This window comes from Lactuca virosa, chromosome 7 (genome assembly GCF_052849685.1).
Source record: "Lactuca virosa cultivar CGN04683 chromosome 7, Lactuca_virosa_CGN04683_v6, whole genome shotgun sequence".
Classification (NCBI taxonomy): domain Eukaryota; kingdom Viridiplantae; phylum Streptophyta; class Magnoliopsida; order Asterales; family Asteraceae; genus Lactuca; species Lactuca virosa.
Genome location: NC_136432.1, coordinates 133,616,858 through 133,631,591, shown reverse-complemented (window position 1 = coordinate 133,631,591; position 14,734 = coordinate 133,616,858). Strand labels below are relative to the sequence as shown.

General features: G+C 36.5%; 2 protein-coding genes across 2 annotated transcripts; both read left to right on the top strand.

The window, feature by feature from the left end:
* Positions 1-1,101: 1,101 nt before the first annotated feature.
* Positions 1,102-3,800, top strand: LOC145125476 (uncharacterized). The gene is made up of 2 exons (XM_079060932.1): positions 1,102-3,234; positions 3,298-3,800. The coding sequence occupies exons 1-2, from the start codon at positions 1,153-1,155 to the stop codon at positions 3,727-3,729; spliced, it is 2,514 nt and encodes an 837-aa protein (XP_078917058.1). The 5' UTR covers positions 1,102-1,152; the 3' UTR covers positions 3,730-3,800.
* Positions 3,801-6,911: 3,111 nt separating this feature from the next.
* Positions 6,912-8,136, top strand: LOC145127162 (uncharacterized). The gene is made up of 3 exons (XM_079062411.1): positions 6,912-7,278; positions 7,325-7,804; positions 7,859-8,136. The coding sequence occupies exons 1-3, from the start codon at positions 6,912-6,914 to the stop codon at positions 8,134-8,136; spliced, it is 1,125 nt and encodes a 374-aa protein (XP_078918537.1).
* Positions 8,137-14,734: the final 6,598 nt, after the last annotated feature.

Genomic DNA, 14,734 nt, shown 5'->3' with positions numbered 1-14,734 from the left:
AAATAAGGAATGAAGAAAAATATTAATTGCAATTTAGTATAGTATTTATTATATTTGATACTTTACCTATATAACTATAAGTATTATGTGTCTTGTTAATTTAAAAAATTAGAAGAAACCATAAATTGACATGTAGATACTATTTATTTAAAAATTATGATAAAATAACAAGTGTCAAAACTTATTAGAGATTGACTTGTGGCAAAATTATCTTTATTTATTATAGTAGATTATTATTATTATTATTAGGATTTTTATGTTATTTTTGTCTTTTTTTTAGGTTTTTAATCAATCTTTTTGTTTTTAATTTTGGAAATGAAAAACGAATATAAAAAATATATATGTTTTTTATTGTATTGATGAGTGGTGCCTTTCATATTTATATTTACTAGTTGTAAAACTCGTATATTACACGGTTTAATTAAAATAACAAAATATTAAAATATAAATAATAAGTATTTTTCAAAATAAAATTTTAAAATAAGGAATGAAGAAACATATTAATTGCAATTTAGTATAATATTTATTACATTTGATACTTTACATATATAACTATAAGTATTATGTGGTTTTTTAATTTAAAAAATTAGAAAAAACCATAAATTGACATGTATATATATTATTTATTTAAAAATTATGACAAAATGACAAGTGTCAAAACTCATTAGAGATTGACTTGTGGCAAAAATTATCTTCATTTATTATAGTAGATTTAAAAATTATGACAAAATGACAAGTGTCAAAAAAACTCATTAGAGATTGACTTGTGGCAAAATTATCTTCATTTATTATAGTAGATGGTAATAAGCAAGGCTTAAGAAGTATATATAAATATATAGTTTTCAGATGATGTTTTTGTAAAATATTGTTAATGACTTCATATGAATATGGCAAACGGTACGACTTACCAGCTATAAAACGTATTATTACTAAAAAGATTGCTAAAAACTAATAAAAAGCAAAGATTATTAATTAATTGCTTAACAACAAACCGAAAAGCAAAAACTTTCTGAGAAGCGAACGCTAAAAGTCGTATTCTTGCATTCCGATTCCTATGAAAGGGACCCCTAAGTTCTTTTTCCTCTCTCTCTATATATAACAACCACTTTTCTGTAATCCTTTTCAATTAATTAAGCCAATAAAACCATCGATATGAATCAAAGAACATCCGTAGAAAGCCAAGGGAGTGTTCATCTCCCGATCGATGACGACATTTCAGCTCAACTAAATCGAACCCACAGAAAGAACACCACCATTTTCGAACCACAAACCAGTATCGAAACAGCAAACAGCAGTAACTCAACACCATTGCCAAAACAAAGACAAGTACTGACAGGAGCACCAGAAAAGAAGCTAACCCTCTTCGCACTCAGGCTAGCTATACTCGAGAAAGCAGCCACCGGTCTTGGAGCCCTTGGGTTCATCTGGGCCACAGTGGTTTTGCTAGGTGGGTTCGCAATAACCATTGACAAAATAGATTTCTGGTTAGTGACCATTATTCTATTGATTGAAAGTACCAGGATCTTTAGCCGGAGCCATGAGCTTGAATGGCAGCATCAGGCTACGTGGTCGCTAGCAGATGCTGGATTCAGTAGCTTTCGAGCGATAAGGTCGAGCTCACATGTGTTTATCCGAGCAATTAAATCCATGTCGCAGCCTCTTACTGAGACGCCGAGAGGAGCGGATAGGAAGATAAGCGAGAGTCCAAACATGCTAAAAAACTGGACAAACTACTGGGAATCCAAAAAGACACCTTCGCGAACATGGACAAGTTCGGATGTTCCCCTTCTTCCATATGGAAAATGGGTTTTCGTATCGAGTAATATCAGCAAGATTCTTTATTGGCTACAATTAGCTTCCGCAGCCGCTTGTGTGTTCATTTCTGTTACCCGACTTGTGAATCACGATTATGGAGCCATGCATAAAGGAGACAACGACAAGATGAACCGGAAAGCAGCGGTTGCTATATTCTATGGATTGGCGTTAGCAGAAGCTGTGTTGTTTCTTTTGGAGAAAGCGTATTGGGAGTGGAACGTGATTTATAAGAGAATGCTGGAGATGGTGAACGAAGAGCTGGAACTGGGACATACAGGTTTGATTTCGGTGAAGAGGTTTTTCTATGATACGTATTCAAAATGTGTTAATCAAAGCATATTCGATGGGTTGAAAATGGATATGGTTTCTTTCGCTATGGAACTTTTAAACTCAGATTCATCTGACGAACAACTCATTGGTGTTCGAATCTTTGATAGGTTCACGACAAATTCACGATTTTCCGAAGATACCCTTCAGAAAATCGGGATTACCATATCAGTAATCGAACGTTTAGTCGAAATGCTTAATTGGAAAGACCCACAAGAAGAAGAGATTCGGATGTGCGCAGGAAATATACTCGTTAAACTCCTTGGTAAGAAGCAAAACGCTCTTCGAGTTGCTGGAATTCCCGGAGCAATGGAATCAATATCGTCTTTGTTACACGTCAACCGAAATTCCAGTTCAATGATATATGGTGAAGTTTTTGAAAAGGAAATCATCGGAGATCATGGAAGTTATGATTACTGGGCATTCAATCAACTAGGCCTTCTAATTCTAAAGAAACTTGCATGTGATCATGATAATTGCGGAAAGATTGGGAACACAAGGGGTCTCCTAACCAAAATCATCGAGTTCATGCACACGAATGAGCGACTATTGAAAAACAGACAGGTCACAGTATCTCAGATTACAACAGTGAAACGATCTTTACAAGTGGTGAAAATGTTAGTAAGCTCCACAGGAATTACTGGTACACAGCTTCGAACAGAAATTTCAGAATTGGTTTTCACAATTAGCTACATTCGTGATATATTAAGGTATGGTGAAAAACACCCGAGGCTACAAAAACTTGGAATCGATATTTTAACAAGTTTGGCTTTAGAAGATGACGCGACAGAAAGGATTGGTGGAACAGGAGGAGTTCTAAAGGAACTGTTTAATATTTTCTTTAGAGAAGAAATCCTCGAAAGTCAAAATCATGTGCGAATTGCAGCTGGAGAAGCTCTTGGAATGCTGGCATTTGAAAGTACAAGAAACTGTCATCGTATTTTGAAACTGAATGTCATTCAGAAGCTTAGCGACGCTCTTGAAAGCCAGTTGCTTCGTGTAAACGCAGCAAGAATCTTGAGGAACCTATGTATTTACAGTGGACCAAGTTCGTTTAATCAGCTAAGAACGATAATAACAGCTGCACCTACTGTAAGTTATCTTGAAATCATTATTGTTTCTATATTATGGAAGTTGATCACGACATTTGTGCAGGTACTAAAGGAAATCATGACAGACGACATGAAGTTGCAAGAAGTGATGGTGGGGCTAGCAGCACATATGTTCAGATTCATGACATCTGAAGAAGCTAACGCCATGTTTGAGCAAAGTGGAATACACGATGATGAATTAGCGGTGGCACTCGTTCAGATATTGAAGAAATGTCCGTATCCACCAATGAAGACTCCAAGAATAAGAAGGTATGTGATAGAACTGGCGATCTGGATGATGATGAAAGATAACGTTCGAAATATTAAGACGTTCAAGAATCTGGGAATGATGGAAGAACTGGAAGGCGTTACAGAGACAACATCGGAACTTGAAAGCTTTAATATATTCTCTGGTGCAATTGGAATGAGTAGGTACAAGATATCAATTCATTCATTAGTTGAGACAGCAATGAAGTTGATGGCAGATGAGCACTGATAGTTGATAAGTACTTGATGTGCATGCTTTATGTAATTATAGACCAATGGAAGCTTTAAAAACATGTAAATGTGGATATACGTACATATACATATTAATTATTCTTTTTATCTAGTATAAATAATGAAATAAAGGTACATATATATTACAGATGACACCACATAAAATGACAAGACTAGAATAGACCGGACCGTGGATGGTTTCTAAGGCTACTTTCGATGGTGAGAATGAGAAAGACTTTGATGACTTTTATAAGGATGAGAGATGGAGAATGAGTCTGTTGTTCCACTTTATTGTTTTTCGTATGAAATTAAAATTGTATGTTTTGTTTGGTTGATATTACTCTAGGTTTAAGTCCTATTTAAATTCTTAAATAACTTGAAATTTAGGTAGTGAAATGGTTTCTGAGACAAGTTATACAAACCAAGTTTATCAAAATATACAACATCCTACGTGTAATCTAACAAACTTGATTGATCGGTCGAGTGCATGGATGGATCAATACTTCTTGGAATACATAGTCTCCTTATTTTCTATGACCCATAATCACTCAAAGATGAATCCACTTTTTATGAGGAAAAAGTATTTCGAGTATTTTCAGGGTTAAGTGATGCCACTAGTATTAACCTCACATGCTTCTACCTTAGTAGACAAGCCGCCATGATAGTCACTAATATACCAATACCAAAATGGAAGTCATGTATAATAAAAAAAACTATGCTTTTATACAGTCGCGGAGTCAGACTGTTTTAGTAGGGGTGTCCCTCGTACTTCAAGTGGGTGCATCTAATAGAAAAAAACCAAAAAAAAAAATTTTTTTTTTACACTGTGTGCCGAAAATTGAGCAGTGGCCCGGGACCCCAAATGCCCCACTAAGGTCCGTCACTGCTTTTATATATATATATATATATATATATATATATATATATATATATATATATATATATATATATATATATATATATATATATTCGCATAAAATAATAATTTGATTCGCAAAAATGGTTTTGCAAACTAGCGAAATAACTTATCTTGACAAAAGTGTTACCGCAAGGCATTCTTCAAAAAATTCTTCACTAAATTCGCTAAGTTAGTTTAGGTCGAAAGTTTGAACCTTTGTTTATATAGTTTGGGCAAAATAAATAAAAGTGCAATCATGTATATGTAAATAAAACCGTTATATTAATATTTATCATTCAAATAAAATCTAATTGTAGGTTTTTAATAGAAATAATCGGCTATAAATATGATGCGGCATAAATTTTTGTTTTCTAATATGACTTGGATATTAATATGACTTGGATATTAATTAGGCTAAAACGATTAGTTAAGAAGGAAAAAAATCAATCGTAGAGTTCCATACACAAAATACAATCAAGCAAACATAAGTGAAATAGACGTATGGTTCAACATGTTTTCACATACACACTAAGAGAAATCAATGCATTACCGGCGACGCAACACTTTGTCGCAGCTAAATGCCCTTGTCGCCGCTAAAGTCATCGTCGGTAATACCTTCTTTCCTGAATCTGTGTTATCCCCTTCTGGTAAACCTCAACCGTTTGATCGAATATCTAATCCAACGACTAGGGCCTCGTTTTCACAAAAACCCAATACTGGCGACAAAATGTTGCCGCTAAAGGTCGAAAAATGTCGCCGCTAAAGGTCGAAAAATGTCGCCGCTAAAGGGCGAAAAAAACACACGGCATAAGTTCCCTTGTAAGTTGTCGCCGATATTGATTATTGTCGCTGCTAAAGGGTAATTGTTGCCGCTAAAGGTCGACACACATAACAGATCGTCTTCCTGCTTTCAGCTTTCATTTCTGTGTGCGTTTTTTTCCATTTCGTCCGATGATTTTCGCTCAATCGACTTTCCCGAAGGCTACAACACATACCGGCGACACCAATAGGCCACCAGAAACTCCCCACTTCCACATCTCCGACGATCCTAAGTACTGTGTCTGCATTTAATGTTGTTATGTATCGGTTTTTTTGCATCCAAAATCGTTGATTTAAAAAAAATTAAAATATTTGAAAATGTTATTACCGGAGACACTATAATCGGCGACAGAAGGAATTACCGGCCACAAGAGCATTAGCGACAACATAGACTATTACCGGCGACAAGAGCATTAGCGGCGACATAGAGTATTAGTAGCGTCATTTTGAGCAATAACGACAAACAGTATCGATGAGTTTTTACGGGTGACTTGTCGCCACTATTGCCTTTATCGGTGACTTTTGTCACCGCTAATTCCCTTTTTTCTTGTAGTGACAATCGAGCAAATTGAAAATATATGTACGTCATATCAGATTTTTAGACGATAAGTTCTCCTAAAAATTTGTAATTTGGTTTTATTTGAAACGTAATAATACAAGAGTTATTCTGAACATAAAAATGAATATAAGAGTTTTTCTGAATATACATGTATAATTGATTGTGTTTTTCACTATTTTACCCTTATGCTTTTGTTAAAGGGTTGCAAAGTTCATTTATTTCACAAATCTATATCTATCTATTCTAATAAAAGAATCATAAACATGACATTAGTCCATTTTCTAACCCATCTTTTATCCACGTGTCCTCTTTTTATCTTGGGGTCGAAAGTATATAGTGAGGAGTCAAATTAGATAGAGTTTGTAAAGTGTCGAAATCAACATGACTTCGACACTCTATCTGTTTTACAAGGCATTGTTGTTTTTGACGCTTAGACGTTTAGTCCTTGTAATTTTTTGTAAGTATGTTTGTATCCTATAAATAGGATAGGTACTAGAGTAGAGAAATAATTTTGAGTATCATTCTACCATTTGTACTCTCGAACTCCTGTACTCATTCAGACTTTAATACGAGCTAACCATATTATATTTAGTTATTGTGTTCTTAACAATTTTGAAAGTATCATTTGTGTTCGTAATCAATTCTAACACACTACAATTGGTATCAGAGCAGAATTCTCTCAATCGATCGCAATTTTCTTGTGATATTCATTTTTTTTGAGTCGTTAGTTCCGATTCAAATTTTTTCGCAATTTGAATAAGAAAACTTGTGTTGATCGATTGTCTTGAATAGATTTTGCACTCTGCATGTTAGATCGATTGATTTCTAATCAATATTTGTTTAATTTCCTTCTTAAATCTCATTTTAAATCCAAAATTCTATTTCTTTTAAAACCCATACAACAATGGAGAACTTCAATCTTAACACAATGACGAACTTCTCTCACTTTCTTGGATCATCAACTAAGATTCCGATGTTGATTCCCGAGTATTATGAGCAATGGGCTGATAGGATGGAAGACTATCTGAATGGAATCGATGAAGATTTGATGTGTTCCATTAACAAAGGTCCATTTCCTACAGAGATGCTAGTTACTCTTGGAATTGCTGCTACGAATGATGATATGATAACTCAAGGGAATAAGATGAAGGTGAATGATAAGAAATGTCTACATGAACTACGTGGTGCTCTTTCACCAGTAGTTTACAACTATGTACGTGGATGTTCGACAGCCAAGCAGATTTGGGATACCTTGAAGGAGAAGTATCAAGGTAATGAGAAAAATAAGAAAAGTTTTTTTAAAACAATGCTTCCTAGAATTGGGAGAGTTTAAGCAGAAGGAAAATGAATCAATCGACTCGTACTATGATCGACTGAATGAACTGATTTTCAAATATTCTCGATATGGAGTGACTCGTTCTTCTTTGGAGTTCAATCTCACTTTTCTTATGGGTTTGCGAAAGGAGTGGAGGAACATCAGTCTCATGATTAAAACTCAAGAAAGTTTTGATGGTTACTCATTGGTAAATTTGTACAATGTTCTGAAAGCTCACGAAAGTGAGATTAATGAAATTGTTGAAGAAGGCAAGTTGAGTTTAGGACGACCATTGGCGTTGGTGTCAAAAGTGGTTGCAAGGGAATCAAAAGTCGAATATGATGAAGGAATCAAAAATGATGAAGAAGGTTTCTTGGTTAATTCTGATGACGAAGAAGTCGCATACTATTCGAACAACAAGGTGAAGAAATTCTTCAAGAAGCCTTTCAGTGGAGAGTTTAAGAACAATTCTGAGAACAAAGGTGTGACTTCGACTAGAAAGAAAGTGTAAGTTGAGTCGAAACTGGAAAAGAAAGATGTAAAGAGCTTGGTTGAGAAGAAGGAGTTGAAATTAAAAGGCGACTCAGGTTACAATTGTAACTACTGCAATGGGTCAAACCATCTGGTGAAGGACTGTATGCTTAGAAAGAAAGAAAAAAAGAAGGAGAAAATCAAGGATGAAGCATACTATGCTGAAAAGATAGAAAATATTCGTGCTCGAATCAAGGGAGTTTCTTTGATGGGTAGAGGAGGTGATGAGGAAGAAGGCACTTATCAGATATGGTCGTCTGGATCAGATGATGATGAGATGTGAAATCCGACTCATGGAGCCATATATGTTAAACTGAAGGAAGATAACGAGGAAAAAGTTGCTTTGGAAGAGATGAGTGATGAAGAGATTACTAGCCGGTATTTCGTGTCCACTGACTCGATGAAATCACCGATGACTGCTAAGGTACGAGATCTTCTTAACTCATTTAAAATTTCTTCATCTTCTTATAATGATGTTTTGGTTGAATTTGATAATACTTGTGCTTATCTTAATGACATGTTAATCTCCACGAGTAGTGAAGAAGAAAGGTCCAAGTCCCATTACTATGAAGTTAAAAACAAATTAGAGGAAAAGAAGGGTGTAATAGAATCTTTAGACTTAAGAATCACAAACTTATTGATTGATAGGGATTCTATTCTTATAGACAACATTATGCTTGTTAAACAACGCAACGTTTATTGTAATTCTACTAGGAGATTGTATGCTAAAATTACTAAACTTCATCATTCTGCAAAAATTTGTAGTGAATAGCATCATAAACTACTTCCTTTTCTTGCTTTCAAAAGAGAACAAATAGACGAAACTACTTATGATTGTGAAACTAAGATAGCAGATTATGATAAAGCTCCCAATGATTCACATGCGTATGAGATTGTAAATATTAATGATCATTTGAATGCTGATGAACTTGTGGATATTGTGAATGAGACCTTAACTAAAAATGAACAAGTGAAGATTTTGAACATGACTGAAAAGTCGAAACTTGATTCTCAACAAAATTTTGCTGATATCAAAGATGGTTCTGAAAATATCAATGAAATTGAGGCTGAGGAGTGTGTTGATTGCTCACGATTGTGTATCATTAATGTAAATTCTATGACTAAAGGCAAAGAAAAATGTAATGATCCAATGTTGAAAGTAAACAGTGATCAACCTTCGACATCCAAAATTTGTGATTCTTATGACAATGTTGTGGTTGAGGACTTTGTGAGTGATGCGGATGATGTTTCAAATGAGAAACCTATTCCTAGAGTAGCTGTCAAACAAGTCTTCGAAGAATCAAAGGAGCACACAAAATTGTTGAAAGATAAAGGAAAACATTATCTTGAATCAAATACTGTGATTTATCCTAGGCTCAAGGATACATATAATATTGTGTTTCGAAATTAAGTCTTTGTTACCCAAGGAAATGCAGATAAGGCAAAACCTAAATTGCAAAAACTCGTAGAAGAAAACAATGAGGATGTGACAAAAGAAGGATTTTATTCAAACGAAAACACAGTAAAAAATGGTTTGAACAAAAACTCGACAACTTTTCTACAACAAAAACCAAAACGTGTTTGGGTAGTGAAAACTGAAAAATCTGTCGTTAAAGATAAAAACAAAGAAAAAGGTGTTGCTTCTTTATCCAATGATCCAAAAAGTCAAATTGTGAAAACACAAACTTTCAAAGAAAGTGTTAAAAAATTGGCTATTGATAAAGGAATTTCAAAATCAAAAGGTCAAAATAAAGTTTATTGGAAAAATGTAAAAGCTTTTCACAATCAAAAGGTTTTTCAACAAAAATCATCTGAATCGAGTAATAAGTTTTCACATATGGAAAAAAGCTTTCAAAACAAACAATCTAAAAAACAAAGTGGTTTTCAAAAGAGTCGAAACTGTGTCAAAAGTCAATTTCGATCTAATGATTTTCAAAGAAATGGTCAAAATATTGGACAAAAGAGTTTTGTTCACAACAATGATCAAAGGAGTTTAGGTCAACGTTATGGCAATGGTAATTTTGTTCAAAATCATGGACAAAGGAATTTTGGTCCAAAACATGCACAAAGAAGTTTTGATCAAAATAGAAAAGTTTTTCAACAAAATGGTGTTGGTTTTCGAAATCAATATCAAAATCGTTTTCAAAATCAACCAAAAAGGTCATTTCCAAAAAGAGAATATGAAAAATTGGAAGTTAAAGGAAAGACAAGTGAACCATTCAAACTCAGAAACAAATCCTGATTTGAAACAAAAGATGAAAATAACATTCTCAAAAGGAAGAAGTGATGTTAAGAGTATCAATCACTGGCTTGAGGGAAAAGGAAAACAATATCAATCAGGAAAATATTTTCAAGAGCAAATTCAATCAGCCTACGATAAGTATGTGGATGATTCGATATGTGGAAGTACTTCATCTCAAGACTCAACTTCCACAGTGCGAAAGTGGAATGAAATTCCAAAGAAGAAAGTTTAGACTTCTCAGAAAAAGGATGAGAAAGTGAAAGTCAATGTTGAATCTTCCATAATGAGTGATTACATTTCAATGCCTAAAGCTAATGAAATTGACTTAATTAACAGTTTCAAATCAAAAGTTCGTAATTGGGTCTTAGGTTCTTCGTTGCATAATGTGTTCCAAACTAATGTCCAAGGACCCAAATGATCCTGGGGACCTAAATTCTTCTAACTGATTGCAGGTTCTTTGTGACAAGCAATATGACGAAAGCTGGTATATTGATAGTGGATGATCGCGCCACATGATTGGAAGGAAAGAGAATTTGCATGATTTTCGAAAACTGGACAATGCTGGAGTTGTAAAGTTTGGAAACAACAACAAGTATAAAGTCAAAGGATACAAAAAAGTACCGAATGGGAAATTCACAGTGAATTGAGTTGCCTATGTTGAAGGCTTAAAGCACAATCTGATTTGTGTTTCGCAACTAGTTATTGGCACTGGAAATCAGGTTCTCTTTGATGTGGAAGGAAGTATTATCTCCAACAAGTAAACGAATGAGGTTCTACTGAATTCGAAATGAAAGGGAGACATGTTCACTCTTGACTTAAAACCAATTGTGGGTGTACCTTCAATATGTTTTCTCTCGAAAGCATCCTCCGATCTCAGTTGGATATGGCATCGACGTCTTTCTCATCTTAACTTCAAAAATCTAAACAAACTTGTTCTTAATGATCATGTTTGAGGTTTACCTGTTTTAAATTTGATAATGATTTGTTATGTGCTGCATGTGAATATGGAAAACAACATCGTCAAGGTCATCTGATCATCATAGATTCAAAAATCATCGAACCTTTGGAACTTCTTCACATTGACTTGTGTGGACCTTCGATTGTTGAGACTTTCAACAAGAAGAAGTATATACTAGTTATTGTTGATGGGTTTTCCATGTTTACTTGGGTTTTCTTTCTTCGACAGAAGTTTGAAACTGCTCAAGTGATGGTTGATTTTATAAACATTGAATTGAGATTTAAAAGGAAAGTTCGGAAGATAAAAACTGATAATGGAACGGAGTTCAAAAATCGAATTCTAGAATCATTTTTGACTGACCTGTGCATCTCTCATAGTTTCTCGTCTCCATACATGTTAAGGCCAAGAACCTAAATCCTATCCATGATTCTGGATCTCTAAAATATCTAAGGATCCTTAAACCTATCCAGGATCCCGGATCTTAAAGGAGTCTCAGGATCCCGAACATGCATCAGGATCCTGAACATCACCATTATTATTTCTAACTGTAACATCCATAAAGTTCATGAAAATTTTAAACTTTTAAACAACCCAAAAACCATCATTTTTTACATATTGTTTTCAAAATAAGTTCAATATGATAGAATCCAAAAATCATAAAGTAAACCATGAGGAGGTGCACGATCATGCCTTCGTTTTCCCGCGATCATCTGAGGTACCTGAAACATAATCCAAAACTGTAAGCCCAAAGCTTAGTGAGTTTCCCCCAAAATACCAATACATAACAAATAACACTAATACAAAATAGCATACTATGGGTCCAATCAACCATCAGGTTGGAATACCCCTGGCCCCTCAACCATCGGATTGGAATGCCAACATACTATGGGTCCAATCAACCATCAGTTTGGAATACCCCAGACCCCTCAACCATCGGGTTGGAATGCCAACAGACTATGGGTCCAATCATCCTCGAGATGGAATACCCTAGGCCCTCAACCATCGGGTTGGAATGCCCCGACCTGTTAGCTTAAGCACAAAGCAGTGAAGCCTCAGCCACCAACCAATCATGTGCACATAATACAGATAAATATACAATTAACCAACCAGCAAACAAATAGACAGATCTTACAGATCACTAAGCATAGCAGCATCCTAAATACTAGGATACCGATCTAACAGATCACTACAACACTATAACATACATAACAGGATATCAAATCCAAAGGGCTGACCATGGTCCCTTTGACCCGCAAGTACAGTGAGGAAAACTCACCTCACAATTTCAAACCACACTGAAAACCTTCGGCTGCTGGCTCATGAAAATCCCAAACTATCACAACAAACAAACATCCAATTAACAATTGGATTACCATCCTTGACTAAGGATACATACTTAGGATAAATGTCCACTTTACCCTTTCCCCAATTGGGCCAAGGCCCAAGTCCTAATTTTTGATCCAAAAGGCCCAAATTACTTCAAGACCCATAATTGGCCCAATTTTCCAAATTGGACCCAACTCCTTATTGGGCCTTATCTTAAGGTCCAACTCTCCAACTGGCCCAAAATACTCATACTCAGAAAGTCCAATGAGGGCCCAAGTCATTCAAGCCCAAAAGGTGGCCCAAAACTCGAAGCCCAAACTCAAAAGTCCACAGACGACGTACGATGGGTGTACACCGGAGGTATGCAGAGCGTACGCGGGCCTCTCATTGACCACTATCAGGGTGGCTGACCGAGTACGCGAGGCGTACTCCTCCCTACGTGGGGCATACCCTAGAAGATCCCAAAAGTCCATTAAGTGCTTAATAGCTTAAACATTTAAGCCCAAATTACAGATCCATGGTCCAAATGCACCCTAAAGTCATAAAGTCTCCAAATTTATGACTTTACACATCCATAAGTTCTTAATAAAAGGTCTTAATCCATTAAGACCCCTTCTCCAAATGCATGAGACACTTCTGGCCATTGGGACCTCATTTTGATGACTAAGGACCCTTCCTAGGGTCTAGAAGGACAGCCCAAAAAGTCCAAAATCAAACATGCACAACAATGGGACTTTTAGGGATAAAAGAGAATCATAAAGCTACCAAGATGAAATTAAAGCAAACCAAACATAAAGGTAGCAACTTTCTACCTTCTAGAGCTTCCAAAGGAGATGAGGATCCAAGATCTACAAGCTTGCTTTCATTCCTTGATTCCTTGATGCACTTCCTTCTCCTTTAAGCACACAAATAACACACTTTAAGCTCAAAACACTCTCTTATGGGTTTAGGGTTTGCTAAGAACGGCTCAAGGACTTGGAGGCTGAAAGAGTGATGATAATGATCCATAAAGGTGCTTAAATACTCTGCAAACCCTAAAAATCAGGGTTTCACCCAGACATTAGTACGCCCAGCGTACATATGTGTACGGCCAGCGTACTCCGGCGTGCCCTAGTATGCTTAGCGTACTCACATGTACGCCCAGCGTACTACTCATGCTCCCAAAATTACCATTTTGCCACTAGGGCTTCTTAAGGGTACATCTTTATACTCCAAGGACCCAAAATGACATATTTAAAAACCAAAGGAAGGATTTGAAAATACCTGAAAGCCCGGGATGCTAGAACTCTCCCCCACTTGATCTAGACTTCGTCCTCGAAGTCTGCTGCAACAAACAAATCTTGGTAATGCTTCATCATCTCCGCCTCCGGCTCCCAGGTCCACTTGGAGCCCCTCCGATGCTGCCATGGTACCTTTGCCAAAGGTACTTCCTTTCTTCGCAAAAGCTTTACTTTCCTCTCTAGAATAGCTACTGGTCTCTGAACATAGTTCCGGTGCTCATCAACCTAAATATCATCCAATGACACAATTGCGTCCTCATCCAATATGCACTTTCGCAGCTGCGAAACATGGAATGTGCTATGAATCTGACTAAGCTCCTCAGGAAGATCCAATCTGTAGGCGACCTTGCCAACCCTGGCAATAACCCCGAATGGCCCAATATATCGGGGACCCAACTTCCCCCTCTTCCTGAAGCGGATCACACCTTTCCAAGGTGAGACTTTCAGCAACACCATGTCGTCGACCTGAAACTCCAACTCAGATCGGCGTCGGTCGCCATAGCTCTTCTGCCGACTCTGAGCAGTCTGCAATCTCTGCCTGATCTGCTGAATCATCTCTATAGTATGAAGAACCACATCGGTCCGCCCCATAACCCTGTGACCAACATCTCCCCAACATACTAGGGTACGATATCTCCACCCATACAAGAGCTCAAAAGGTAAAGCACCAATGCTGGAGTGAAAATTGTTGTTGTAGGAGACCTCTGCAAGAATCAGGTAGGAGTCCCATCTCCCACCAAAATCAATGACACATGCTTGCAACATATCCTCAAGAGTCTGTATCGTCCACTCACTCTGGTCGTCGGTCTGCGGATGATAAGTTGTGCTGAAGTGTAGCCTAGTGCCCAGTTCCTCATGGAACTTCTGCTAAAAAACGGGATATAAACCGAACATCATGGTCTGAAACAATGGAGACCGGAACCCCATGGCGAGCAATGATCTCGCGAATATACACAACGGCCAAATTCTCGCCAGGAAATGGGCACTATTGGTCAATCGATCCACGATGACCCAAATAGGATCAAAACCCTTTGCCATCTTCAACAACTTGGTGATGAAGTCCATCGAAATCTGC

Excerpts from the sequence above, each read along its gene's own strand:
- LOC145125476 (XM_079060932.1), top strand. The coding sequence starts at position 1,153 with ATGAATCAAAGAACATCCGTAGAAAGCCAAGGGAGTGTTCATCTCCCG. Across the intron at positions 3,235-3,297 it reads TAATAACAGCTGCACCTACT|GTACTAAAGGAAATCATGAC; the intron begins GTAAGTTATCTT and ends ACATTTGTGCAG.
- LOC145127162 (XM_079062411.1), top strand. The coding sequence starts at position 6,912 with ATGGAGAACTTCAATCTTAACACAATGACGAACTTCTCTCACTTTCTT. Across the intron at positions 7,279-7,324 it reads CTTGAAGGAGAAGTATCAAG|AATTGGGAGAGTTTAAGCAG; the intron begins GTAATGAGAAAA and ends AATGCTTCCTAG. Across the intron at positions 7,805-7,858 it reads GAACAATTCTGAGAACAAAG|ATGTAAAGAGCTTGGTTGAG; the intron begins GTGTGACTTCGA and ends TGGAAAAGAAAG.